Below are 26,443 nucleotides of genomic sequence, written 5' to 3'. Positions count from 1 at the left end.
AAGGGGCTCTGGCCTGCTAAGTGGGCAGAGACTCTCAGTGTAAAGGCGGTGATCAAGAGCAGGGGTGAGGCCCACCCACCAGGTAGTTGCCCCCATGTTTGGACTTTAGCATCTGGGCCACTTCACGGAGGTTGCTGCGGAAGTTCTCCTCATTGGCTGTGCTGGGGAAGGATACGGCGATGATGCGCTCGGTGACATACACCAGGTCCAGCTCACAACTGTCCTCCATGGCCCGGCTCACACTCATGTTTCTAGAGAGACTGAGTAGAAGACACGTCCAGGTTAGAACCCAGGAATCCAACCCTGCCTCTGACGCACTATGGAAGTTTCTTTTCTTAAGATTTATTTATTTATTATGTATAGAGTGTTCTGTCTGCATGTGTGCCTGTACTGCACGCCAGAACAGGGCACCAGAACACATTATAGATGGTTGTGAGGCATCATGTGGTTGCTGGGACTTGAACTCAGGACCTTTGGAAGACCAGTCAGTGCTCTTAACCTCTGAGCCATCTCTCCAGCCCCCTGTGGAAGTTTCTAAAAGGATCCAGGAGGGAAAGAGTGACTGGGAACGATGCTCCCAGAATCCTGGAGCAGAGCCCTGGCCATCTCCACGCACTCAAACTGAGAAGACCGGAGGCCTCCCTGGGGAAGGGGGCAGCTCAGGTGATATGCTCACATGGGTTCAAGCTGAGCTCAGAGGCCAGGCGTATCCCAGCCTCTCTCCATAAAGCAGGCTGACCCCTGCACTCTGTCCGCAGCTCTCCCTGCAGAGATCATTCTTGGCCCGCGGCCCCCTCATTCTAAAAGTGAGAGGGTGCTGGGTGTTTGCTGCAGTGGTTTTAGGGGTCCTAGGAGCGGTAGGGAGCCCCTGGGCCAGCTGTCTCTCCCCTGGACACAAGGTGGGGGAAGCATGGAACTCACAGCTTTATGCCATTTTATTTTCTATCAGAGAAGGGGTACATGCTACCTGCTGGGGTACCTCCTCCCCATCCTCCTTCCCCTGTAACCTATTACCACATCCTCCCTCCCCAACCAAGATGGGGAACACTCCTTATTCTGCTAACCTTCGCTATACTATAGCAGTACGGGGTTGAGGTTGCAGGGTGCTAAAAGCAGCAGATCCTCTGGCCTTGGTGAAAAAAAGCCCCAGAACATCAAGAAGCCTAGAAATATCCAAGGTTGACATGGGCCCAGATGTCTGGATATGTGTAGACATTTCATCACTGATGAAATGACAGGGGTAGAAGCCAGTTAAAACGGGACCTGAATCCCAGCCGCTTCTCGTGCCTATTGTATCCCAGCAGCCACTGGATACAACTCTGACTACTACCCAGGGACCAGACACCATCTGCACACTTACCCCAAATTCTGCTACAGGGTAACCTGAGAACCCTCCACTCTCCTAGGATCCTCCTCAGAAAAACTCATAAACCCAGCCCATTTCTTTCTAGCCTTTCCTTCCAAGAGGCAGAGAAAGGAGAGGATCCAGGAGAACAACAGGCATGACTCAGAGGTGGTCATCCTGGGGTACTGGACAGGACAGAATTACCGATCCATTCCATTATCAGTCTGGGTCCCAGGAAGAACGCAAAAGCTGAACAGCGCCACCAGCTGGACAAGATTGGCATCACCGCTCTAAGTATACCAGGCAGTGGAAGGATTGGGGGGGGGCACAAAGGGCCACCTTGGTCTACAGGAGCTCTAGGTAGAAACCAGGGAGCCTCAGAGAGGCTGGGTGTGAGCAAAGCTCAGAGTCCTCCTGTGTATTCTCTTCCCTGTGTGGAGAATGATCACTCTACAAAGACCTCCCTCCCTACAATCAGAGACCTCATCCACAGAGTCAGAACCAGCATGGGCCTTGATGGTACCTGGCCTCAAATGCCACTTCCGGCCAGCGGGGACCTTGAACAAGTCACTGCAGACACTCAGTAACTCATTTGCCAACACAGACCTTCAGTGCCATTACAAGGACTGATGAGCTCATGCGGGAAACAGAGAGATCACCTCAAGGTCTGTTCCAGCATTCACAATGATGACAGCCAAGGGCCACAAATTCCCAGCCTCTCACTAGGACTATACAGCATCAGTCTTAGAACTCAGGATAGGACATGAGGGTGCCCATACCCCATATCCTCCCTCTCTGCCAAGTGTACCTGGCAGGCTGCGGTTGCGGCTGGATGCTTGGGGAAACTCTCATGGAGTCCTGGAAAAGAGAGAAGACACAGTATTCAGGGAGGAGAGCACAGAAAGGGAGGAGCAGAAAGGGGTCCCGGGCCAGATCCTCACCCCCTCCTGGGCTAACACTCCATCCCCGCCACCCTAACACCCAACACACCAGCCACAAAAACCCAAAGGCCGAAAGTACCTGCTGTGGGAGAAACCAGGTTAGCTGCAAAGAGGAAAGCTGATATATGACACACAGCCACCTGGCTGACCCCCCTGCTCTGGGGACACATGTACCAACAGTGGCTGGACTGGCAAAAACCATCCCACATCATAATAGTAGCATCAACTAGAGACCACAGACAGCAACCACCAACGCTCTAGGGGAGCAAGTGGCGCCTACCCTCTTGAGGGCCAGCTCTGAGCCTGGGTCCTCTGTCACTGCCACGCCCTACTCCCCATCCTTCAGAGCCACAACACTGAGTCAATGGATCAGTGGAAAGCTAAGACAGAGCAGCAGGTGTGTAATTTACAGTGGGCATCCAGGGCCCCTCATGTCTAAGGCCCAAGTCTTATCCTGTCTCACCTGCCCAACATCCAGGGTATTGGCAGTACAAAATTAAGCAAACAGACCCAAGTGGGTGAACCAAACTTTGCAGGGCAGCCAAGTGACAACCAGCAAAAGCACTAGGTTCCAGCATCCTGCTGGGCAACATGGGAGATGCTTAGCCCACTGAACCTGGAAAAACGTTACCAGAATGACAAAGAAAGACAGGCCAGCGCTCAACAGCTTGTCATAGGCAAGCAAAACAAACAAACAAAAACATACGGATGAACCTTCTCATTAAGTGCCTAGCACTTAGTCAATGGCAGCTGTCGCTTTAACTGTCACTCTCTTATTAAGAAGAACTGAAAGAGGAATTTCTAGAAGGGAAGGGACAACCATCCATTCTCATAAAAACAAAACAAAACAAAACAAAACAAACAAACAAAAAAACAAGACCTGCTTTCCTCCCCCTCGGCAGCCACCATCTACTCCAATTTTGAATACCTGGGCTCCACTAAGCCACCTCTCCTGGCCACCAAATGGCAGCCTCCCCTTAGAGGCAGCAAGACCACCATCTACAAAGAACAGGGACACAAGACACATGGTGACTCACCCCTGAATCCCTGGGAAATTGATGACGGATCAGGATTCGAACTCTGACCTGGGCTTAGCCACAGAACCCAAATGAAGTGTATTGCTCCCAATATGCAGAGTGTTGGGCTCTGAGGTCCAGCTCCCCATGGAGTACAAAGTCAGGGCCCCTGGGTGCAGGAGGGCTGGCCACCCTGCCACAGTGGGGCTGCTCGGGGCTCAGCAGAACTCAGTGCAAGGAGGAGCCAAACAGCACTGTCAGAAGGACGGATTCTCAGCCGCTCAGCATTTCCTGCCCTAGGACTTGGGGTTGCGTGAGTCAGGCCAGGGCAGTAGAGGCGGGGACCAGGGTATTTGGTTTTCAAACCCTAAGTTGGGCCGTTCCAAAACTCCCCACCCCAAAGCACACAGAAAACGAACACTTCATCCATCCCATTGCATTGGTCTCTGATGAGGAGGCCCTGACTCTCCTCAGGCGCTGGGCCGTGCTCCAGGCTCTAGGGCCACCCTGCTATAAATAGTCCCTAGGGTTTCATCTGCTATGGATCCACAGCCACTCTTGAAGGAAGCCACCACAGCTGCTTCAAACAACTGGAAGCCACAACTTAGCCAAGGCTTACGGCGCAGCCAAGATCAGGGCCAGGCGCAAGCAAGAAGCTGGAGGAAGACAATGGGCCAATTGAGCCAGGATTGATGAAGGAACTAGAGAGCCAAGCAGAGCTGGGAGCCTCCAAAGGCACGGGCAAAGGATGTACAGGACCCAGAGACCTGGCTCCCAGTCCAGTTCCCCACCACCCTCTGGCCAAGGTTATAACACTCCACATTCCTGACTCCCGCCTGGAAGATAAATAGTTGGCCCAAACAGAGTCTGGCCCTGCCGCCTCCAGAGGTGATAAGAAAGTTCCAGGCACTCTGCAGCAGGGTGACTGGGGCAGAGATGCACAGGGGAAGCTGTCCTGAGCAGGGGCTAAGGACCAACAGCTGGACTGTCACCCCCTGATGAATCACAGGGCTGGGCTGCACTCACCAACAGGGCTTCCTGTTTTCTGCAAGGTCTGGGGACATATGACCCTTGCTGGCAGAAAGCAGGCTTGCACGGGCACTGTGGTATATCATGAGCACAGGAGAACAGTAAAGGCGCAGCCAGGAGCAAACAGGTGCTCCACCAGTCCAGTGACTCCTTAGCAGACAGCAAGGTAAGCTGAGGCCTGGAGTGAGCTGTGTCCCCCTCATGGTAGACATGCCCTCGAAGGTTAAACATTCACTGAGGCTGTGTTCTAGGCACCTGGGAGAGATGTGGAGAAGTCCAAGCCTCACCCTCATTCTGTGCAGTGAAGATAATTGTCAGTCCACCCGGGAAAGAGGCATAGGGGCTTGATCTCCTATACTCATCTGTAAAATGGGAACTGCACAGAGATCTGCAATCTTTTACCTGCCCCACTCGGAGTCCCCAGGGAAGGTTTATTTTAAAATGGAAAATAAATTCTCTGCCTGCCTGGAATCCCATTCTTTTCCCCTCTAGGGAATCTCGAAACTCTTAACTTCCTACTAGCTCCTCCCAAGACAGACCAATAATAGAACTTTTGATCCAACTCCCTAAGCACCGAACAGTCTCCCTTATCCTCATCTCTCAAGCATGTCTCTCCTTTGCAGAAAGGCCTCCATGAAGGGCATTCCACAGCCTCCCCCAACAGCGTCTTTCCTCACTGGCAGGATGTCCCTCCTCATATCTGACCCTCATCCTTCCTGCTTCAGGCACTAGCTCTTTTTCCCTTGGTTCTCCCTGCAGGCAGGAGCTGACCATAACTCGGGGCATTCCTGACTAGTCCAGGTCTGCCTTCTGAGGCTGCACTATCTGCCACCTTCTGCTCCCCGTAGCATATCCATGCAGCAAGAGCTGAGGAAACCCTGGGTCCCCCAGTGGGGCTTGTTTGCAGCTAGAAGCTGGGAGAAGTCCTGCCTTCCCTTCAGGTCCATGGAGCAAACAAAACACCTCAGGACAGAGAAGGAAAAAAAAACCTGTTTCCTGAATCTAGGTCCCCAGGGTCCCAGCTGAGAGAAGGGTCTGCCAGTGAATATCAGGCATCCAGTGTGGCAGCCAAAGCCCAGCCCTTCATTCCTGCATCTCCTCAGTTGAGGCCCCCCACACAGGCCCCTGCAGCCACACCCCTTCCTCCCCCCCTTCCTGCCCACCACTTGGATTTTTCCAAAACAAAGTGCGACACAGCACACTCTACAGCCTCCACTGTACACCAGCTCCATCAGAGGAAACTGTCTGGAGAGGCCAAGGCAGGAAACACCCCACAAACAGGCTAACGCCACGAGCCAGGTCTCTGCTTCCCCCTGCCCAGTGTACAGGAGAGCCCCAGGCAGCCAGGGGACAAGCACTGCAGGGGTCACCCCACCTATGACAGACATCTGGTCTACTCCTCTGCAGCAAGCAGGCCCTTCTGGAATCTGCTCTCCTGCTTGACCCTCCTACACTCCTTTAGTGAGACTCATTTTCTCCGACCTCCTACCTCCAGAAGAGGCACCGCCCCGACCCACCCTGACACACAACCGCTTGTAGATTCGATGGCCTCACACCAACAAATGTCTTTCCTGAAAACTAAAGCAAGATGTCATCAACCACAACTAAGTGTCCACCTCTTCCTTCCATACAACCAAGGTCAAACATGCCCTCAGGGTCAATAACTCTTCTAGATGTCTAACCTTACTCCTGGTTTGGCTATAGTTTATGGACTCCATATGGCCCAGGCTAGGAAGGCAGGATAAGAAGTCCTAGCACGTAACTTCTGAGCACACCCAGAACATCAACTGAAAGCATGATTTAGAGGCTACCACTTTATCCCAAGGGTTAAGAGTCCTGGATGACATGTATCCACAGACATTCAAGGAATACCTCTAGTTTCTGTTCCCTCATCTATAACATGGAGCCCCAACATCTGACACACACCTTGTTGTGAAAACATACAACCTCCCAGCCTAGTACCTAGCCCCTAAAAGAAATAATGGCAGTAAGACCAGCTAATATTTACTGAGGACCCATCATATCTGGAAGTGCCTCCAGCAAGTTCATGCTTTGCAATAACACACACGAACCTAAATTCTCAGCAGCGTCCTGAGTACCGGTGAACAGGAATCCTCACGTACCTCTACGGAGCCTTCCCCCAACCTAGGAGTCCACACAGCCCCTAGACAGCTCCACGCCTTAGTGCTGGGCCTATGGCGGCCCAGGATGGTGCAGCAGTGTCGGTGGGCCACCCTCGGGAGCTGCTACTGCTCAACCCCTCCCTGCGGGGCCCTCCCTACCAGAGGCCAGGCAGCTGTCAGATGATAGGGCCTCGTGCCATCAACAGCTCCCCCTGTGCCAACCGCCAAAACCACTCCCTGTTCCTCTCCAGGCCTGCAGTGGATGAGGGGCCAGCATGGGGCACAGGGCAGAAAGACCTGAGGAAGGTGACGGGTCTTCTGCGGGACCTGCCAGGGTGTAGAGACAAGCCAGTCCCAACAGAGACCAGGGGCTCCTGTGCCCTCGCCTGAGGTCCTTCTGATTAAGGAACTTGTCCCCTGACCACCCTCGTGAAACTTAAGACAAAATGAGCCAGGACCAGATAACCCTCTTCCAGTGTCCTGTATCAGAGGCAGAAAAGTCACACAGCAGTCGCCATTTCCCAAGGCTCCTGGCTCCAGGCAAGCACCCCAACAGTGTCTCCAGGATCGAGAGACACCTTAAGAGCCCAAGGCCCCTTTACAAAGCCGTTTCCCTCACCCTTTCCAAGCCTGCCTTCCACCAAGCCTAGCTCTCAGATCTGCCTCTCTGTTCCTCCCCTACCCAGAACTGCCATGGCACAGTAATGAAGACCACGCCAAGCCTGAGCCCAACAACTGACTTCGTGGGCCTCCTCTTTCTCCAATGCTACAGCCAAGCCAGCCCTTCAATAGGGTTGCTAAGGTCTAAGGGCACCACCCCTCTCCTGCTTGATACCCTGCATTAATTACCCTTGGGAGCAGTATTGACCCTGCCCTCCTTATACTCACGCCCTCCTGGAGGCTTTTTGGAGAGCTTCCGCCCCTGCAGTCTCCTTCCCCCTGCAGGCAAAGAAGAGGCTGTCAGAGAGGGGACATGAACAGTACAAGGTTCCAGAATTCCTACCTGCTGGGGTTCAGGGTGGAGGGTGAAAGGGTAGCACCTGTTTGTCCACGCAAAGGCCGGTCAGAGAAAGGTAAACCCTCTCCTTTGGGCCCACCCTTGTGGGACTCTGTTACTCCATTTTGAAAATGAGAAAGCTAAGGACCAGACAGGCTTTCCGTTCCCACAGGGAGGGCCTTTGTCTCCAGCCCCTGGTTTCAAGCTGGCCTTTCCCATCCAACAACTCTTCTAGCCTCAGTTTCCCCCATTGCAGAGTTCCCACATTTTTCTCATCCTCTTCCATCCAGCCTGGAGGAAACTCTGCTCACGTAGATTGGTGGGAAGTCTGCCCAGCTTTCTCATATTCTTCCTCTCATGCCCTCGCTGTGCCTGTGTGCAAGTCTGTATGCGTGTGTGTGTGTGTGTGTGTGTGTGTGTGTATGCATGTGTGTGTGTGTGTGTGTAGATGCACACGTATATGGATCACCTTTGCAAACCTTCATTACTAAAGCAGACAGGCTCTGCCCTCTTTCTACCCTCTCCAGCAAGTCTGGCATTTGAGACAGGGTCTCTCACTAACCTAGGACTGACTTATCAACAGGCTAGGCAACACCCACAGGCCCCGTGTCTACTCCCCAGCCCACGTGCCACCACACTGCACTTGTTTTCCCAGATGGTTTCTGGGGACCAAGCTTAAACGTTCATGCTTGCGCAGGCACTCACCTCATTGAGGGATTACCCCAGGGCCTCCTTTATTGTTATTGTTTGTTTGTTTGTTTGTTTGTTTGAAAGAGCTCTCACTATGCAGCCCAGGCTGATCTAAACTGAGGGTAACCCTCCTGCCTCAGCCTTCTGGAGTCCAGGTTTACAGGCCTAAGACATTTAACACATTTCTTGCAGACAGGCTTACTCACTCATCTCCATAGCCCCACCCTGCTCCCTCTTTGTCATTCATGCAGCCCATGGCTGGGCGCAGGTCCCAAGATCATCAACACCCCTTCTCCAGGCTCCAACCCCCCCCATCTCCAAACCCACCTCCCTGCAACCCCCTCCCAGCACTGGCCTCTTCATTCCGCCCGTGTTGTCACTCACCACATCCACTACATTCTTGGGTACGTTCTCCGTGGTGATGGGCTAGGGACAAAAACCAGAAAACAGGTGAACGTCATGGGAATATTGGCACAGCTAGCTGCCTCAGAGGTTGGCAGTCAGCGTGGTAACAAGGCACAGTCCCACGCTTCAAGACGTCGCTTGGCTGCTCCCAAGCTGGGGAAGCAGCATTTGCAAAATGACACTCAATCTTATTAGTCTTGGAGCCATCCAGTTCCACCCTACCAAGGGCCCACGCTAGGTGCCCATGCAAGCCTCAGACCACTCAACAAGTGAGGACAACAGACAAAGCTCTCTTGCTCCAGCTAGCCAGTGCTTTCACAGGACAAGAATCTACCCAGGACAAGAATCCACAGAGACAGGGACCACCATGGCCTGTTAGCCACAGCAAACAGACAGAAGAGATGCCCAAGATCATGGGCTCCTAGGGTCAGAACCTGCCTGCCAAATACTGCCCAAATCCCAGTGACCTGCTGGCCCACCCTAGGTACCTATGGTACACACACACACACACACACACACACACAAAGAGCCCCCATACTCACTCCACACTGTGCATTCTCCTCTTTCTTGGTGGCCTCCCTCCTCTAGGAAACTCTGATTATACCCATGTGGTACTGCATTGGCCTCCCCATCTGTGCCTTCCTAAAGGAACAGTCTTATCTGGCCCTATACACTGCATTCCTCCAAACACGGTTAATTGGGGAACTTAAGATGTGTTTTTATTATTTTAATTATGTGCATGTGTCTGTATTCATGTGTGAGTCTGTTGACATGAGTGCAGGTGCCCATACAGGCCAGTAGCATCAGATCTCTGTAACTGGATTTACAGGTGATTGTCAGCCATTCCAAAGGAATGCTGGAAACTGAACTCTGTCCAGTCTCCAGGTCTGATTTTGGATTCTGGGTCTACCTTCATCCAAAGTAATCATAGTGACATGATCAACTCATGTAGAAACCCCCTCATGCCAGGGAACCAGAAGTGAGTCATCAATAAACATGAACAGATGGACCATCCCTGCCATCCTCCCTCCACCCCAGTCAACACAAGAGAAGAGTGAACAGGGTGGGGTGGGGGACAGGAGCTTCCAAGGCCAAGTTCACCTCCCCACCATCCCTAGAGTTCTATCTCCCACTCCAAGAGGGGACTGTTACCTCCTGAAAGGCTATTGGCCCTGGGTGTCCCACCTACCTAGAAGTTCCGTGTCATCACATACTGTAGGGACCAGAAATGTGTATCTCCAGCAGGGTCCTGGATGGTTCTAAGAGCAGACAGCTCAGTCCACACCCTGACTCAGCATGCTGTCATCAGGGTGACCATAAGCAGGTTGCCCATCCTTGCTGCCCACCCTGCACAGCTGCCTGGGGTAACTGCATGTTGAGTAAATGGAATAAAGGTTCCCTATGAAGAGGGCCTGGCTCCCAGCATAGGCTGGTCCTTACAGCTACCCCCTCACTCTGGAGTTCCCCCATGACATGGAGGCCCGCCCCACCCTGCCTTACTCAGACCCGCACCCAGACTTCTCCAAGTCATAAAGTTTAGTATAAAACTACAGGCCTCAGCAGAGTGGGAGAAATGCACCCTTCCTGCCAGGGATCATCTGAGCACTGTGCCCTCTGCCCCCACCCCTTTTCCCTGCCAGCTGGAGGCCAGCCACAGGCAAGAATTGCCAGCAGTCAGATGCCTTCAACACACTGTCCACATGTCTCCCGAGGAGCTAAAAATTTCCTAACAACCAGACTTCCCTGCAGAGTCCATACCCCAGCGCAGCTACATCCCTTCTACCCTAATTCTCCAGGACTAGCTACCAGCCCTAGACTCCCTGAGAATGGACAAGTGCAGGGACAGCTGGGCAGAGTCAGCTAAGGCTGCCCAAGCTCACATGGTATAGTGGGGAAGCTCCCAGGAACTCTCCAGGGCAGCTGGGGACTCAAAAGGAGCAGCCTCCAAGAACTGTGGGGCCCTGATTACACCCCACGTGCAAGTCTCCATGCAAACAGGCAGGCAGGCAGGCATGCGTGTGTTCTCTCTCTCTCTCTCTCTCTCTCTCTCCCTCCCTCCCTCCCACCCTCCCTCCCTCCCTCTCTCTCTCTCTCTCCCCCCCAGTTTATTTTAGTCTTATCAAGAGTGGTATTTATTTCTTTTATATGTATGTGTATATGCCTGAATGTACATGTGTTCACCATTTGTGTGCAAGTGTCTGTAGAGGCCTGAAGAGGACATCACATCACCTAGAACTGGGTTTACCAGTCACTGAATGCGGGCTCTAGGAACTGAACCAGGTCCTCTGCAAGAACAGCAAGTGCTCTTAACTCGTGCACCATCTCTCTAATGCCTGATTTTTCTTCTTAGAACATATTGCTCTCCAACACTCTATTTTATATTTACTAACATCCTTTAGAGCCTGCCTCTCACTGAAATATGAGCTATGTCTACACTGAGCAGAAAACTATGCCGGGCACACTGTGGTCCCTTCAGAAACATCTGTGGAATGAACAATCTCCTTGCTCCCTTCTCTGATACCCTAATCAGATGCAGAACTAACTGAAAACACAGCAGCATCCCAGGTACCCTGGACATATGAAAGCCGCCACCTTCATCTTGTTTCGTTTTAGGTCAGGCAGGACCTTTCTGAACCACATGCACACATATGAATGCATACACACTACATCCTCACATGCCACTCTCAAGACATAGTACTGCAGGGCCTTGAAATACCACCTCCTCCTGCCCCCGATCCACAGACAGGAACCGAGGTGCAAATGAAGACCTGCCGGTATCTCGACCAAGATTCGAGGCATGACCAAGCTGCCCAGTCCTGCAGAGTCCGGTGCCTAGCTCCTTCACTGTCCCCCTCTCCTGGGATCAGCTGACATCTCAAGGTCAGCTATATAAGACTGAGGCACACAGAGGCTAAACAAAGACAATGCTGACCTCACACAGGAGTCCCTAACCTCTGCTAGCTCAGGTCTAGAAATTGAAAGTGGCATTCCCCGCATACCCATTTTGCATTCTGCACGATGTCTCTCCGTCCTTGAGAACCCAGGCTTCCTCACATTTTGCACCCTACTTGCCTCCACTGATCTAGGGACACCTTTTCCCGAGGCTAAAGCAAGAACAACAGCTTGGCGTGCAACAGAATGGGAACCAGACTCTGCTGCTTCCACGCCAGCCCTTACAGCATCCAGGGAAGTGAGCGTTACTCATCTCACAGATGGGGCAAGTGAACAGTGAAAGACTCTGCAGTGCCCAGAGGAAGAGAGCTGGCATCTGAACTCTGCCCTACGTCCTCACAGAATCCCTCAGTCTCTCACTCAGTGTGTGTGTGTGTGTGTGTGTGTGTGTGTGTGTAGGTATGCACACACATGAGTGCACATATGTAGAGACCAGAGATCAACATCATGTATCTCCCTCTATCACTCTCCATCTCATTGATTTGGCTACTCTGGATGGCCAGCAAGTCCCAGGGCTCTTCCTGTCACCACCCAGTGCTGGAATTATAGGCAAGCACCACTGCGCCTGGTTTTACCTGGTGCTGGGATTAAACTCAGCTCTACATGCTTGCACAGCAAGCACTTCACCTATCAAGCCACTTCCTAGCCCCACTCAGCAGAGATCCCACTTCTGGGGCCCTAGAGGCTAGTCACAGCAGACCCTTGCCTAGGGTCACCAGTAGGAACAGACTACTTCCCTGCACTTCCCTCAGAAGACTGGGAAATGGGAGCAACTGTAGTGGGAGAGATAACAGAGAACTTCCTGAATTTGCTGTGAACCACAGGGTGGGTAAGGAAGCTGCATAACCTTTCTTCAAACAGACACGCATGCCCTCTCCCTCCCTGTGCACATGCTGAGTGATCGAAGGACACCGTGTCCTAGAAGACTGGGAGGCTGCGACACCTACCTGCCTGGGGATCATATAATAGAATGCACAGGCGGGGAAATGTATCTGTGGGCTGCTGTTTAGAGGAAGGAAATGCTGGGGCTTGAGGGTGCCCCAGCCTGAGCCCAGGGCTCAGGAGCAAGAGGGAGGGTGCAGAATGCAGACTCAGCCTCCAGTGGAACATTCTGTCCAGAACTCTTCAAACCCTCAGCTCTAGCCTACCAGCTCTCTCTGCTCTTGTCCCAAGGGAAGTCTGGAATCCGGGCAGTTTGGAAGCCAAAAAAGACCCCGTGACATCACATTTGCCACTGTGCTGATGATCTGTGGGGTCACCCAGCACTACCTATCTTGGGAGGGGAGGGGTCTGGGAGCCAGTGGGGACAGTCAGAAGGGACTGGAATTGCTCAGATCCAGGGCCTAGGGAAAACTATTCTGGGCCCACTTCTTCCCAAAATAGAACCATAAGTAGATATGGGGTCGAGTACAGGAAGGCAGGGGCCAGGGTATGGCATCTGGGGACATGTAACAGAGTATAGCAGTGGGGAGCTGGGCTGCATACTGGAGGCACACTATGAGAGCATCTTCTCAACAGCAATAATAACACATCAACCTATAGGCAGCAGCAGTGGCAGGGAAAGCGAGAGCTTCCCACTCTAAAAGCCTTCTTTGGGTCAACTGCTTGCCCAGGACTCCTGAAACATCCTTCCACTTCAGGGTCACAGGGTTGGAGGAGCATTTGGCCCCTCTCCTGGCAGTTTCTGGGAGGATACTCAGTTCTGCATGAGCCCACGACTGCCCCCCCCAAATCGGTGTCCCTGCTATGCCCCATCCCAAAGCACCGGGAGGCCATGGGGTGGGCACAGGAACAGCTGGGGCTGATGCAGGACAGTGGGCGGGCAAGAGGCCCAGGTGGCAGGCACTGACCTAAATGTTCAGGTTAGGTGGCTGCCAAGGCCACAGCCTCTCTTAGACACACTCAGGCCGTCAGGGAAAAGAACCAGCTCTTGGTGATTAAGTGGAAAACTATGCCTGACTTCCGCACCCCCAGAGGAGCGCCAAGCAAGTCTGTTCCTGTCCCCAGCCCCTCCTCCAAGCCAACCCTGAGGGGCCCAGCACTAGAACATGGGGGGGGGGGGAGTTAGGACATCTTTACCAGCCCCACCTCAGGGCCAGGCTAGAATACTGAGTTGTTCCTTGGAGCACAGCTCTCCTCCCCACTGGAGGCCAGGTCTGCTATAAAACCCTGCCCCCTCCACATTCTCGGGCTAAACTGACCCATGAAGCCCCTGCTGGATGTCTACCCCACCTGCCATCCCTTGGCCACCCCTTCCTGCCAATCCACCCCAGCTGGCAGCAGACTCCCACTCTAAAAGCTTGCTTTGGGTCAATTGCCTGCTCAAGGACCCATAATGGCCCTTAGTGCTTAGCACTCAAGGTCCTGTTCTCCACCCAGGCCATGAACTCCTCTAAGCCTGCTTCCTCCCTCTGCAGCCCCAGAGTCAAAACCTGGCCCCCTTCCCCATCCCCAGCATGCCTCTCCTCTGCAGTAGATAGAGTAAATCCCTCCTCCGTCCTAAGCACTCCACACCTGGCACCCAGGGCCACAAGGTTACAGGGCGTCCTCTTCCCCCAGAAAGAGCGCACTGACCAACACTTGCGGCTTATTTGTTTGCCTGCTTCTGCAGCTTGTACAGAGGTGTACGTCCTAGTCCTGCTAGTCTCTACTCCTTCCTCCAAACTAGACCTGCCACAGGAGGCAAGCCTTCCATGGCGTTGCACAAGTGAGTTCCCTTAGTCCCCTGGGCCCTAAGGCTCCCCTAGTGAGAGCCTAGAGTTGGCCACTGATGCATTTGCTGCTATAGTTTCCCTCTGCCTTGTCTCCTGACCTGGCCTGGCAGCCCACCCTAGCCCAGTCTTACACCCGTTGGGCACAGCTCTGCCCCAAACATCAGGCTGCTGAGCACAGAATCCTGCATCCTCTTGAGCCTCTCTCAGTGGTGGTCAAAGGAGGCCTTGACCTCTGACCTCTGGGGACCATGTCCCTTGCCTACCCTGAGTAAAGACAGGATATGAGAGGGCCTGAGGAGGCTGGTAGCTGGCACCCCACACCCAATAGGTGTCAGTGATTAGTGAGGGGTTCCAGCAGCTTGCCTCCTGGCATGGCTCCATTTACCAGAATTTTCTAAAGATGGCTCCCCCACGCCCCTCTCAGCATCTGGGATTAAATTTATCAGACCCACAAAGCATTTCCCTGCCACAGTTCTTGATGGAGGAGATGAAATTTGCAAGCTAGTCCTCCGGTTTTCCCATGCCAGCTCCTCCTCCTCCTCCTGTTCTTCTTTTCTAGTTCTTGGTCTTTCAAAAGAAATTAGTATCTCACCATAGACCAGGCTGGCCTCAACCTCTATGTAGCTGAGGATGACCTTGCACCTCTGATCTTCTAGCTTCCACCTCCTGAGTACTGGGATTACAGGCATGTGTCACCATGCCCAGTCTCATGCCAGATGCCTGCTGCTCCAGGCCCTATGATGGGGTCTTCTGTATAGCACTTTAAAAATCTTAGGTTCCAGGATGGAGAGACAGCTCAGAAGTTAAGAGCACTCATGGCTTGCGGTGTTTGAATGAAAGAGAATGGCTCCCATAGGCACATATATTTGAATGCTTGGTCCATGGTTGGTGGAACTGTTTGGGAAGGATTAGGATGTGTGACCTCTCCAGTTAGTTTCCCTCCCCCTTCCTCACTCCTCCTTCCTCCCTCCCTCCCTCATCTTCCTATTCCTCCTCCTCCTCCTCCCTACCCCCACCTTGTGCATGTAGAACAGATGTGAGCTCTCAGACACTACTCCAGCACTGTACCTTCCTGCCTGCCCCCATGCTTCTTGCCGTGATGCCCATGGACTCTAGCCCTCTGGAACCACAGCCCCAATTCAATGCTTTCTTTAATAAGTTGCCGGGGCAATGGAAAAGCAGCTAAAGCACTGTTCTTCTGGGGGACCTGGAATTCAGCTCCTAACATCCACATCAGGCAGCTCGAAATCACCTAGCTCCAAGGGATCAGGTGCCCTCTTCTGGCCAGTCAGGTACCTGCACACATGTGTTCACATACACACATACATACAAATAAGAATAATCTTTTTTAAAAAATCTAGAGATCTGTTTACAACCTGGCAACTCCAGTAGAAGAGAACACCACTGGGCTGGAAGTGTGGCTTGGCAGTGCTTACCTCCCATGCACAAGACTCTGGGCTCCCCAACATGCAAAAAGGAAAGTAAACCAACTTAGAAAAGAACTCTGCACATCAGCACAGTGGCTGTCACAGACCCTGCGTGTACAGCCATGGGTTGGTGCAATTAAGGAATGGTTGAACAGATGACAAACCCTCTCTTGGTACCCTAGTCCACTGACCAACAGAGACATCAGGGACCATAAGAAGCCCAAGTCTAAATATCAGACCAGGGTACCCTTCTAAGTCCATCTGCCACCACCAGCTTTGTGCCTATGAGCAAGACAGTCAGCCCTCCTGAGCCCTGATCTAACCACTGTACACGGACACACTTGCCTCTCCAGGATGGATAGACACAGGATGCCCAGGTGTCCATATGGGTCACAAGCCTCCCAGTTGCCCTGAGCCATGGAAAAAGGCTTTGAAATCTACAGGTGCTCTGCAAGTGACAGTGGCATTTGCCACTCTTAGTCCCACTGATGAAAAACTCACTCTCACCCTGATCTATTTTGTGGCCTCGACTCAGTACCACATCAGCCACGATGAAGTAAGGCACAGCATCTCTCTCCTGTGTCCACATCCAAACTACACAAAGTGCAAGCATCTCACTGCTACCATTGCAGTGGCCCCTCCCACTCAGGGTGGTCCCAGGAATCCAGCAGATGCCAAAGTGACAGTTAGAATAAAATCCTATACATACACTGAAAACTGTCTCCTCACAGAGAGGAAGAAGCTTATGGCTTCTCTTAGCCCTGCCTGATTAGCCAGCTCTGAAATTCTTGTACTCTGGAGATAGTAAAATAGCAGTGACTTTGAATCCAACACTATGACACCATGATAGTCCATCTAGTGGCAGAAGCAGCTGCTGACTTACAGGCAAGCAGCACATCCCACATGTACTCACAGGGCATGAGTGGACAGACATGGCCAGGTTTCATTACACCACTCAAAACAGCACACAATTTAAAGTGGGTGAATTGTTTATTTCTGTAATTTTCCACTTAATGGACCTCAGTTGACATCAGGTAACTGAAACCCAGGAAAGCAAAACCTCACATTGGGAGTGGGGAGAGTGCTATGTTATTATAGTAGGTGAAACCACATGCCCTTAAGTATTCTGACTCCCCAGCTCCCAAACTCTCACCCCAACCTGACCTCCAGGTTACCTTGTAGGACATTCCAACCCCCTGCTGTGAGGCTAACAATGGCGGGAAAACTGTGTCTCCAGTTACCCAGATGTCCAGGGTACGAACCCTCGTGTGTAGACAGCCTAGCCTCAGATGCCTTGCTAGCCATCCCAGCCAGGGATGCCAGTTATCACATACACACAGGTCCTGACATGAGGCGCCTTAGTGGGCAATCCATTCAGCAATCATCATCGGGAAATTCTTCAAACTTTATTTTTCAGGGCCTGAGAACAGCTGCTTCAGCTCTTTGCAAGGATCAGGAGTGTCTAGCAGGCATCCTAACTCCATCCTGCCCCCTAGAGCCCCATGGGAGGGGGCAACCCCCGGACTCTTCTACCCAATCCCTTGGGCAACATCTGTTGAGTAAGATGAAAACACGAGTTGAAGATTAAACCACTCGGCCCTAGCTGGCCTGGGCACAGGCTGGAAAATATGTTTGGCCAGCAGGGCCTGAAGCTGGGCAGAAAATCTGGGTCTGAATCAGGGGAAGGGTGGTTAGGATTCATTCAAGGTCAGGAAAAAAAAAAACAGAGACAAACCAAGGCCAAGGCCAGAGCATGCCACAGACAGACAGATGAACGGGACACACCAAGTTGGGAAACAGGAGAGTAAGAGAGGCCAGACAGCGGCCTACAGAGGCTGGAAGGCTGGCAGTGGAGGGAAACGGAAGGAAAATCCCGAAGCCACCCTTTCCTCCCTCTTAGGAGCCTGCTCCAAACACTTGCCTCACCCACCACGAGGAAGCAGGTGCTGAGTGTGCTGGGGGAGCCAAACTTTCTCCCTGCTTCTCCTGGGCCACTTTCTCACTGACGGGACAGCACAGAACTTCCTAGTCAATGAGGTGACTTGCCCTAGAGCCCCATGTACAGAACTCACCACAGTCATTAGGGAACACAGGGCCACAGCAGTACCCACCTACCCCACCCCCAGCTAATCACAGTCCTAAATTGTGCCCAGCGCACATGTATGAATGCCTACTGAGTGCAAGGGAGATAAAAGTCCCTATCCTGGAACTCACATGGTATGGGTGGACCTCAATCACAGTCAAGATAAATAAGCAAGGTGCAGAGTGTGTGAGAGGCCATAATCACCACGGAGCAAGGGAAGAAGGGAGGGGGGTGAGATTCCTGTGGGAAAGGAAATGCTGGCATTCGAGGCAGAGGGAACAGAAGGAGCCATGTCATGTCCCTGAGGTAGCATGGTGTCTGATATGTTTAAGGATCAACAGAGTTAGGGAAAAAGAAACCGGGAGAGGAAGGTATCTGTGGAAGAACCTAAGGTTTTGCTCCACGTGAGGTGACAGACATCTGTGGCTTCAAATATACATTAGGTGGATTAGTTTGATGGTCTATTCTTCTGACAACTCATGAAGTAGGTACTATTACTATCTCCCATTCTAGAGTAGGGCAACTAAGGAGAGGGGGTGGGTGGGTGATGTGTTCAGGGTCAGTGAAGCCAAGAAATTGAGAAACAAGGAATAAGGGATGAATAAAGATCTGGGATACTGGGACCAGAGGAGGGAGTGGAACTCCCTGAATTCTTATCGCTGGGGCAGGTGGGCTCTGAGGACCTCCAGGCCCCCGCCTCACCAGGAGACTGCTCATCCAAAGTCCTGTAAGGCCAACACCATTGTGCAAGTGGGCACAGCACAGAGTCAGGAAGACATCCTGGTGCATGTGTCCTTCAAAAGGCAGGCAGTCCTTCCAGCCCGTACTGCAGGCCTCCAGCCGGAGCACCATCCTACACCCTTCTGTCCTGACCTTGGACCTTGCCTCTACAAACAAAGCTCTCGAGAGCCAGATGCTGGCCCCTGCCTCATGGTCCCTAAACCCTGGACCCTCCGCCTTCCTGGCCAGCCAAGGACATTCCATTCCTAGCCCTAAGGTACAGATGACAAGAGTCATCCATCTTCTCTCCCTACAGCCTTCCTCTGGTACATGGCATGCCTTTGTGAGCCTGGAGGGGTTTCTAGCCCAACCATTCTTGCTTCAATCACAGCCTCACCCCTACTGTGCTGTTGCTACAGGGCTCTGTGAAAGTAACACTCCACACGTGGACGGCCCAGTGGGGCAGCTGGAATCCAGGAGCTGACCTAGGGAGCCTGGCCTCTGTAGCTGGTCCAGCCATGGCCTGAGTATAGAGCAGAGCAACGTGGCTCTGAGGCAGCCAGGTGTCTGAAAGCTGAGTGTATCAGTCAGAAACCCAAGATGCAAAGAGAAGGGGACCAGGCTACAGTTACAGGCAAGTTATGGATGGAGCAAAAGAAAACTAGATGGCCCTGCTGTGTGTCCCACATCTAGGCAGAGCAAGTGACCACACTCCTATGAAGGATACTAACAATCAGATTTAGACTCCCTACGGCATTAGAACCACCACAGGTGTTCCACACCAGCCCAGCAGATCCGGTGGGCCCACCCCTCTGCACATTCCTGTCTCTCCTACCCCCAGAACACAGCAGAGTGGGACCTGGAGAGGCTAAGGAAGCAGGAAGCTAGGCCAACACGTCAGCCCAGCTGGAATCAGTCTGCAGCGGCCAGCTCCACAGCCCACAACTCATGGAGGTCCTGCCCCTGTCCAAACTGTTCTGGAAACATGACAGGGATGGGGGGGGGGATGAGGGCCATAAAAGCAGAAAAACAGAGTCACGGGGACATAGCAAAGCTGAGGAGAGGAGCAGAGGCCACCACCTCATAGATGGACTCCAGGAAACACCGTCTATCCCCCCTGCCTCCAAGTGAACGGTATAAGACCTACAGCCAGGGGGGTGTAGCACACTCTAGTCCTCCAAGCCCTGGAACAACAGTGATCCAGCCAGGCCTGGGGACATACAAAGATGGCCTTTTATGGGTTTTCCCAAGGACCTCAAATCTCCAGACACACAGAGCAGGCCCTGCAGCATGTCAGGAGGGACCTCATGACTCATTTCCTCCCACCAGCCTCAGCCCAAAGCCCTCAACCCTCTCCACCCCACAAACCCAGCTCCTGACATGCAGGAGAGACTGGAAGGGGAAAGAATGGCTGTCACTCACCACCAGTTCATGGCTGGACGGAGGGACACAAGGGGCAGCCACCTGTAAGAGAGGTAAAAAAAGTCCCTGTTAGCATCTGTCCCAGCAGCCCCTGGGCCTCCTGAGCTCACTCTTACCCCATCCCCAAGGGGACAGCCTTCCCCGGGGCACAGTGAGAGAGCTCTTCAGGAGGCCACCAACAAACATGAAATGTCTCTCACAGGTCAAATCCCTGTGACAGGTCAAACACCTGCCTGGACATCAGCATAGCAGGATTTATACCCTGGATCCTGCAGTAACCATAAAGCTTCCCCCCCCCCCACCCCCAATTCCTCTACAGTGTAGAAAGATGAATTGAAAACAGTCGAAAAACATGATTTAGACCTGTAGGAAAGTAAAATCCCATCCCCCAATCCTCTCCCCATAGCCAGTGGTTCACCCCCAAGTCAGAGCTGGGGGAGGCTCCTGGAGGCTGGGAATGGCCAGATCTTCCAGGGATCGCACAGAGCACTTTGTGGGGAGGCAGCGCCCACTGGGAAGGAGACTATCATCATCAGTTTATCCTCATCCTGCTCTGAGACAAGGTCATGGCAACTTGGGCCTCTAGGAGGGAGAAAGGAAGGATGGCTCAATGGCCACGGCAGCCCGACAATTAGCAGGGCACGTGTCAGAGGCCAGGGCGTTCCTTTCTCCAGCCAACACATTTTTCTTGGATCTCAGTACTCAACCTTGGCTCTGACTCCTCACCCAAGCACCAGGCCAGAGGCCCACAGAGAGGCAGAGAGGGTGGCTGAAGAGGCAGCTGCCTCTCCAGGCGGGAGGCAACCCCATCTCCCATGCAATACCAATGTTTGCAGAGCTGGTACCACCTAGCCGGCATGCTGCTGAATAAAGTGCTTTGCCCTTTCAACAACCAGAAGGACAGCCTCTACCATTACCTCCCCAGGAGGCGTGGAGGCACAGACAGGGTAAGCAATTTACCCATGGTCACCCAGCAAATGTTGAGGCTAGGAACTGAACCCAGGCAATCTTGGTATGAAGAGGTCTGATGACTATGGCCCTCGCTGTGAGGAAATGAGAGAGGTACAGAAAGAGCCCAAAACCCAGTGTCTGATTCACATGAGCACAGAACTTGGGGTGAATGCTCTAGAGGAGATGTCTGTGGGGACCAGGTCCAGAGTGGGAGCTAAGATTGGGGAGGAGAGAGATCTGCCGAGCTGCCTATGGTCAAGCTGATCAATAGCCATGGCTCAGCCACTGGTTAAAATGCCCGTCCTTTACAGCCCCAACCAACCCAACCATAGGGGTGGGAGGGAGGATGAAGATTCAAAAGGCAGACCAGGCTCTCAGAGGGCCCCTCCCAACTCATCGGAGTGCCACGGGGTCTGGGCAGGATTGCTGGACCATGTCCTGGCTGGGTTCCCATGCTGAGCACTGCAGATAGACAGCTGTGACCTATAGAGAGGACCCTACGCAGAAGGTCAGCGCTGCCTCCACTACCAGAGCTCAAACTGGCCTCCATCGTATAAGGGCGGGCAATGGCTTTGAGACACATAGAGGGTTTTTCTCCCAGGCCCATCTTAGCCACGAACCATTTCCTCGCCCTTTACCCCAATTCCCCAGGCAGATGTACCCACTAAGAACCATGTCTAAGGGGGTACAATCATACCCCCACAAGGCCATATCCCAGAGGGCTTTCCACCCCAGGTCCATACTGGGCCATGGCTGCTGGCCCACGGACTATGTCTCAGAGTCTCATACTTGCTCTATTTTTTTTTCCTGAGGCACAGAAATGTTTCCTTAAAAGGCCGTCTGTCTCTCCTTCTCTCCAGCACCCTGGCCCCTAGCCACCCTCTCAGGAGCCCAGAATGTGCCAGGAGTACCAGGGGCTCTGCCACTCTGTGGTCTGTGCCCAACAGCCCCGTATCCTGGCATCAGTAAGGGCTGACCCTGTTGACTATAGGGGACTTGGGTAGCTCTGGGCTGTCTTCAAGGGCTCTGAGCCAGGATGCCAGGGATGAGACACAAGGGGTCGCCCTCAGGTGAATGGCTCTCTCTGGTAGCCCTCTGGACTTGGGACAGAATCAGCCTACTTCTCCGCATCCCCAAATGAAGAATAAAATGAAGTCACAGAAGCAGCAGCCACCATCACATTCACTTTCCAGCAGCCGTGGCTCTGTGCGGTGTGACAAGTCATCTAGGGCTTACAAAGGCCCGACCACTAATTACTATCCCTGCTTAGTAGACAGGAGACTGAGCCACAGCTGGGCAGAGACAAGGTCCTGCACTGCTCTCTCATACCCACCATGCTCTGCACAGAGCAAGGGCCACCCAGACACCTGCCAGCACCTCCTCTCATTGTCTCACTACCTTGCAAGGGGGGGACCTGGGCCCCACTTGGGTAGCACCCCTGTTGCCAAGACCCCCAATAAAAACCAACGTCTTCAACCTTACATACATAAAACTCCAGATTCCTAAACCAGCCAGGTCCTGCAGAAGAGTCTCCATACTTGTGTGCTCTGACCCAGGAAACTGTACTGGAACCCTCATACTTCCAACCATAACCTCATCAGTTGCGGGGGGGGGGGGGGGTCGTCCAGCATCCACAATGTTCTGGGTAAAAACACTGTCTTGGGTTTCCTTCCTAACATGTGCTGGGTCTGTGTTTTTTCTTATTTTACTGGGTGGTGGTGGCGGCTATTTTTTTTTTTTAGTCAGGGTCTTTCTATATAGTCAGCACAAGCCCCAAACCCCTTCTTTCCTGCCTCAGCCTCCCCGGTGTTGGAATCATAGGTTTGCATCACTGTATAGTTGGCTCAAATGCTCCATCCCACCATCTTTACTAATAGACATAATTTTAGAAGTGTGTGTGTGTGTGTGTGTGTGTGTGTGTGTTGGCCACATTTGTGCCATGGTCTGAAGGTCAGAGGACAACCTGCAGGAATCAGTTCTCTCCTTCCACCGTGTGAGTCCTGGAGATGGAGCTCCGATGTTTGGCAGCAAAAGTGTTTACCCTCTGAGCCATCTCACTGCCCCTCTCCCTTTTCATTGTGGCAAAATATGCATGGCATAAAAAGCTCCATCTTTGGGGCTAGAGATGCGGCCCAGTGGTAGAACTTTTGACTGGAATGCACACGATGCTGGATTCGGTACCCAATACCCAATATAATAATAATAATAACAATTATTATTAAGCTCTTAAAATACAAAGTATCATAAAAAGTAAGATTTCTAGGTATACAAACCAGTGGGATTGAGTACATCCACAGTGACATGCTAGCCACTACCTACTTCCAGAACTTTTTCATCATCCAATACACCACACCCACTGAACAAGAGTCCCTTCTTCCCTTCCCCACATCATAACAGCTCAACCTCTGCCTCTGTGAATGTACCTACCCCAGAGACCTCTGTGATGGGTGACAGATACCTGAGGGGCTTTGACCACCACTCCCATCTAAACTCCCTTTCCAAGGCAGATCTCAGGAATCGAGACATCTGCACCCCTAGGCAGGCCACACAAACTCTCATCTTCCAGGACCCTGTATCCTGCAACTGGCCACAGACTTCTGACTTTTCCCTTGTCCCTCAGCAGGACAGGACCCTCTTCATTACAGAGGGAGGAATGACACCCAGAGAGGCCAGGAAGAATGTACACAATGGTGTTTGCCACAAGGCCGTGAGCAATGACACCCAGCGGATGGGCTTTGGGGGCCTTACACATAGCTCCTGGAGAGAGAAGTGCCCCTCACTCCCACGCTGCTCACCCTGTGTAACTCATCATCTGTACCCTTCATCAAATCCTTCCTGGTACACCACAAATCATGCCTCCCAAAGTCTACAGGGCCACTAGAGAAAATAGATGGTACCCACAGCAGGTTCATAACAATCTCAAATGATACCCTATTGGTTGGAAGCACAAAGACACCCTGGGGTTTGAAACTGACACCTACAAGAAGGCAGCCCTGGGACCCCGTGTCCAACCTATGGGGTAAGTCACTGTGACTGGTGTGATATTGATCTAAACTGGGTTGGAGGTCACCACTGCAGAACCATTTGCTAATGACCATGAGACCCACATATACAGCCACAGTCTTGTGCTATCTGATGGAACAGAAACCAGGACATTTGTGTTTTATTAACAGATGTACTCTTGCTTGTTGTTTTGTGTCTGACTGATTCCCCTTCATGTTATAGCTGAATAATGCCAAACTGGCACATGAAAATCCAAACCAGTCCCTTGGAATGTGTCCAGTGATGGAGTCATTAAAGAGGTGATTAAGTGAATCCTCCAAGGTGAGCCCTGACTCAGTACAACCTATCGTCCTTACAGGAAGAGATCGAGACACAGACTGAAGAGGGAGAGCACATGAGGACCCAGGTGAAGACAGGATCCATGTGCCGAGGAGCCAGGCCACAGGAGACAGTGTTGTGTGCTGATCCTGATCGAGGAACCCAGCCTGGAAGCCATGAGAGCCAATTTCATGACTCTGAATCCACATTTCTAAGATTCGCCGAGGTTCAAGGTAAAAACTGCCCCACTGTGTGCACCACCACCCGAGTGGATGCATGTGTGATGGACACATGGCCCATTTCCAGAGAAGGATTAATGGCGATCCATATCCCTGTCCAACATGTCCAGAAACCCACATTAATGGCACCAAATGGTATTTGGAACAGAAGAATAACGGGGTTTATAAAACACCTACTGTGTGTCACTGAGTTGGGCACTTTACAGTCATTCACTATTTCACTTTCAGACCAATTTTTGAATTTTAAAAAAAAGAGCCTTACAGAAGTTAAGCTACTTGCCCAAAGTCAAACATCTGACAGCAGTAGCTGGGCAGCAATGGCTAGGAGGGCTGCCCAGGTTACTTAATATCAAGCTCTAGCCTAATAATGTGGTCCCTCTTCCCGCACCCCCACCCCAGCAATGGGCATCAGTGCACTAGTTTCTAGGGACCTGCAGGCTCTTAGAAAGACTGTCACCTGCTTCAGCCTGCCTCCAGCACTTGTCTTTCCTACCTGCTCTCTGCTCCCTGGCTGGATGAGGTACACACTGAGGCAACATTCTGGAGCTGCAAGTCACTGAGAGAAAGTGGGCATCCCAAGGAGGGACGGTGAGCCAGGCACACAGGAAGCATCACGTCTGTCCCTCTGCTGTATGTCACAGTCCCATGTGGCTCCCCTGCTCTACTCCACCCCTCACCCCTACTCCCACCAAAGGGAAGCATGCGGGTCACTTCCAGCGTGCAGCTGGCCCAGTGCTCACTGCATAAGGGAAGTCTGTTTTGAAAGGGCATTTCAGTGACACTAACACATGTGAGATGGGGAAGTGGGAACACTTGGCCTGTCAAAAGGACTCCCCTTTGAGGGCCTAGGCCCTGCTCCAAATGATGTGACAGACTTTGAAGATCACCCATGGAAGGCCTCACCCTCCCTGGGGAGCAGAAAGGGGAGGGGATAGGGGGCTGGGGGGGAGGGGAGGAGGGGAGGGAACTGGGATTGACACGTAAAAGAAGATTGTTTCTAATTTAAATAGATTTTTTTAAAAAAAAAAAGGACTCCCCTTTAGCTGGGACCAAGACTGGGTGATGAAGGGGCCCACTAAGGTAGGTATAAGAGGGGAGGAGCTATGCACCCCTCTTTCCATGTGGCCGTGAAAAACAGTGAATGGCCAGGAAAAGAGGTCAGACTTTTGGCTGCTGGTGCTGATGAGGCGCTGAGGGTTTTTGAGTAGAGGAAGAACCATAAGAAGCTATGTTCCAGGCAGAGAGCTCCTGGCACAGGGGCAGGAAGAATGGAAGAGCAGAACTTAAGGCAAGCAGGGAGGTGTGGTAACCATAACAACAGAGACCAGGGAAGGAAGGGGATGGAGAGGAGGAGCCTGAAGCCTACGGCCAGGGAATCACTAGGTACCCCAAATTCTAGGAACCCATAAAACACTCTATCCCAGACCTTCCAGCCTAGCCTCTACTCCTTCCACTACTCTGTCTGTGGTCACCCTTTGTACCATGAGGTAGCCAGAATCTAAGCTCTGGTCACCAAGCTTCACCACATGGTGGCCCCAGAAAAGTCAAGTATTAGTGACTGTAACTGAGAAAACCACAAATGGCACCTAGGTGTCCCCCAGGTCTTGTGGGTGCCCAAAAGATGCCAAGGCCGTGGGGTTAAAACTTGAAAGCAAGACAAGACTGCTTGAAGAATGCCAGCAGGACTCAAAGTCACTAACCTCCCGGGATGAGCTTCAGGGCCTAGGCAGAAGAGGTCTTGTGGCAGGGAGGATGACCCCTGCCTTGGGTCCATGGTCTCTGAGCCTGTGCAAACCCTGCAGGGCACTGTCCCTCTCTAGCCAGTAACAAGACTCTTTTCCTTCCCTTATATAGAGCTTAACTACAACCAGGAAAGGAAGTATGTAGAGTTCCTTCTTGCCAGGAGACAAAAAGAAGCCTGTTCCCAGGGATACCTGGAGCCAGAAGGATAGACCCTGCTCTGAATCCCTCCACTTCAGTGATGACAGAGAATTGGAGAAGTAGGGGGTCTGACCTTTCTATAAACATAGCCCTGACTAGACTCAGAACTTGGAGAAGACAGGACTGG

At 52.4% G+C, this 26,443-nt stretch overlaps 1 protein-coding gene across 17 annotated transcripts in view; it reads right to left on the bottom strand.

The window, feature by feature from the left end:
* Positions 1–26,443, bottom strand: part of Tns1 (tensin 1) — a 217,469-nt gene that overhangs the window by 90,389 nt on the left and 100,637 nt on the right. For 10 of the 17 annotated variants that reach the window (XM_040753344.1, XM_040753346.1, XM_040753348.1 and 7 more), the window contains 5 exons: positions 19,865–19,906; positions 8,526–8,567; positions 7,343–7,393; positions 2,154–2,203; positions 80–260 (listed from right to left, as the gene is read on the bottom strand). In XM_040753344.1, the coding sequence (XP_040609278.1) occupies positions 80–260; positions 2,154–2,203; positions 7,343–7,393; positions 8,526–8,567; positions 19,865–19,906 (366 nt within the window). Of the gene's footprint in view, positions 1–79; positions 261–2,153; positions 2,204–2,365; positions 2,634–3,323; positions 3,727–4,328; positions 4,587–6,403; positions 6,426–6,454; positions 6,576–7,342; positions 7,394–8,525; positions 8,568–19,864; positions 19,907–26,443 lie in introns of those variants that run through there. The other 7 variants (XM_040753349.1, XM_040753351.1, XM_040753350.1 and 4 more) reach the window with 5 other exon arrangements.

Source organism: Mesocricetus auratus, unplaced genomic scaffold, assembly GCF_017639785.1.
Source record: "Mesocricetus auratus isolate SY011 unplaced genomic scaffold, BCM_Maur_2.0 Super-Scaffold_100010, whole genome shotgun sequence".
Taxonomy (NCBI): Eukaryota; Metazoa; Chordata; class Mammalia; order Rodentia; family Cricetidae; genus Mesocricetus; species Mesocricetus auratus.
Note: the sequence above shows the minus strand (reverse complement) of the source record. Positions and strands in the feature narration are given on the sequence as shown.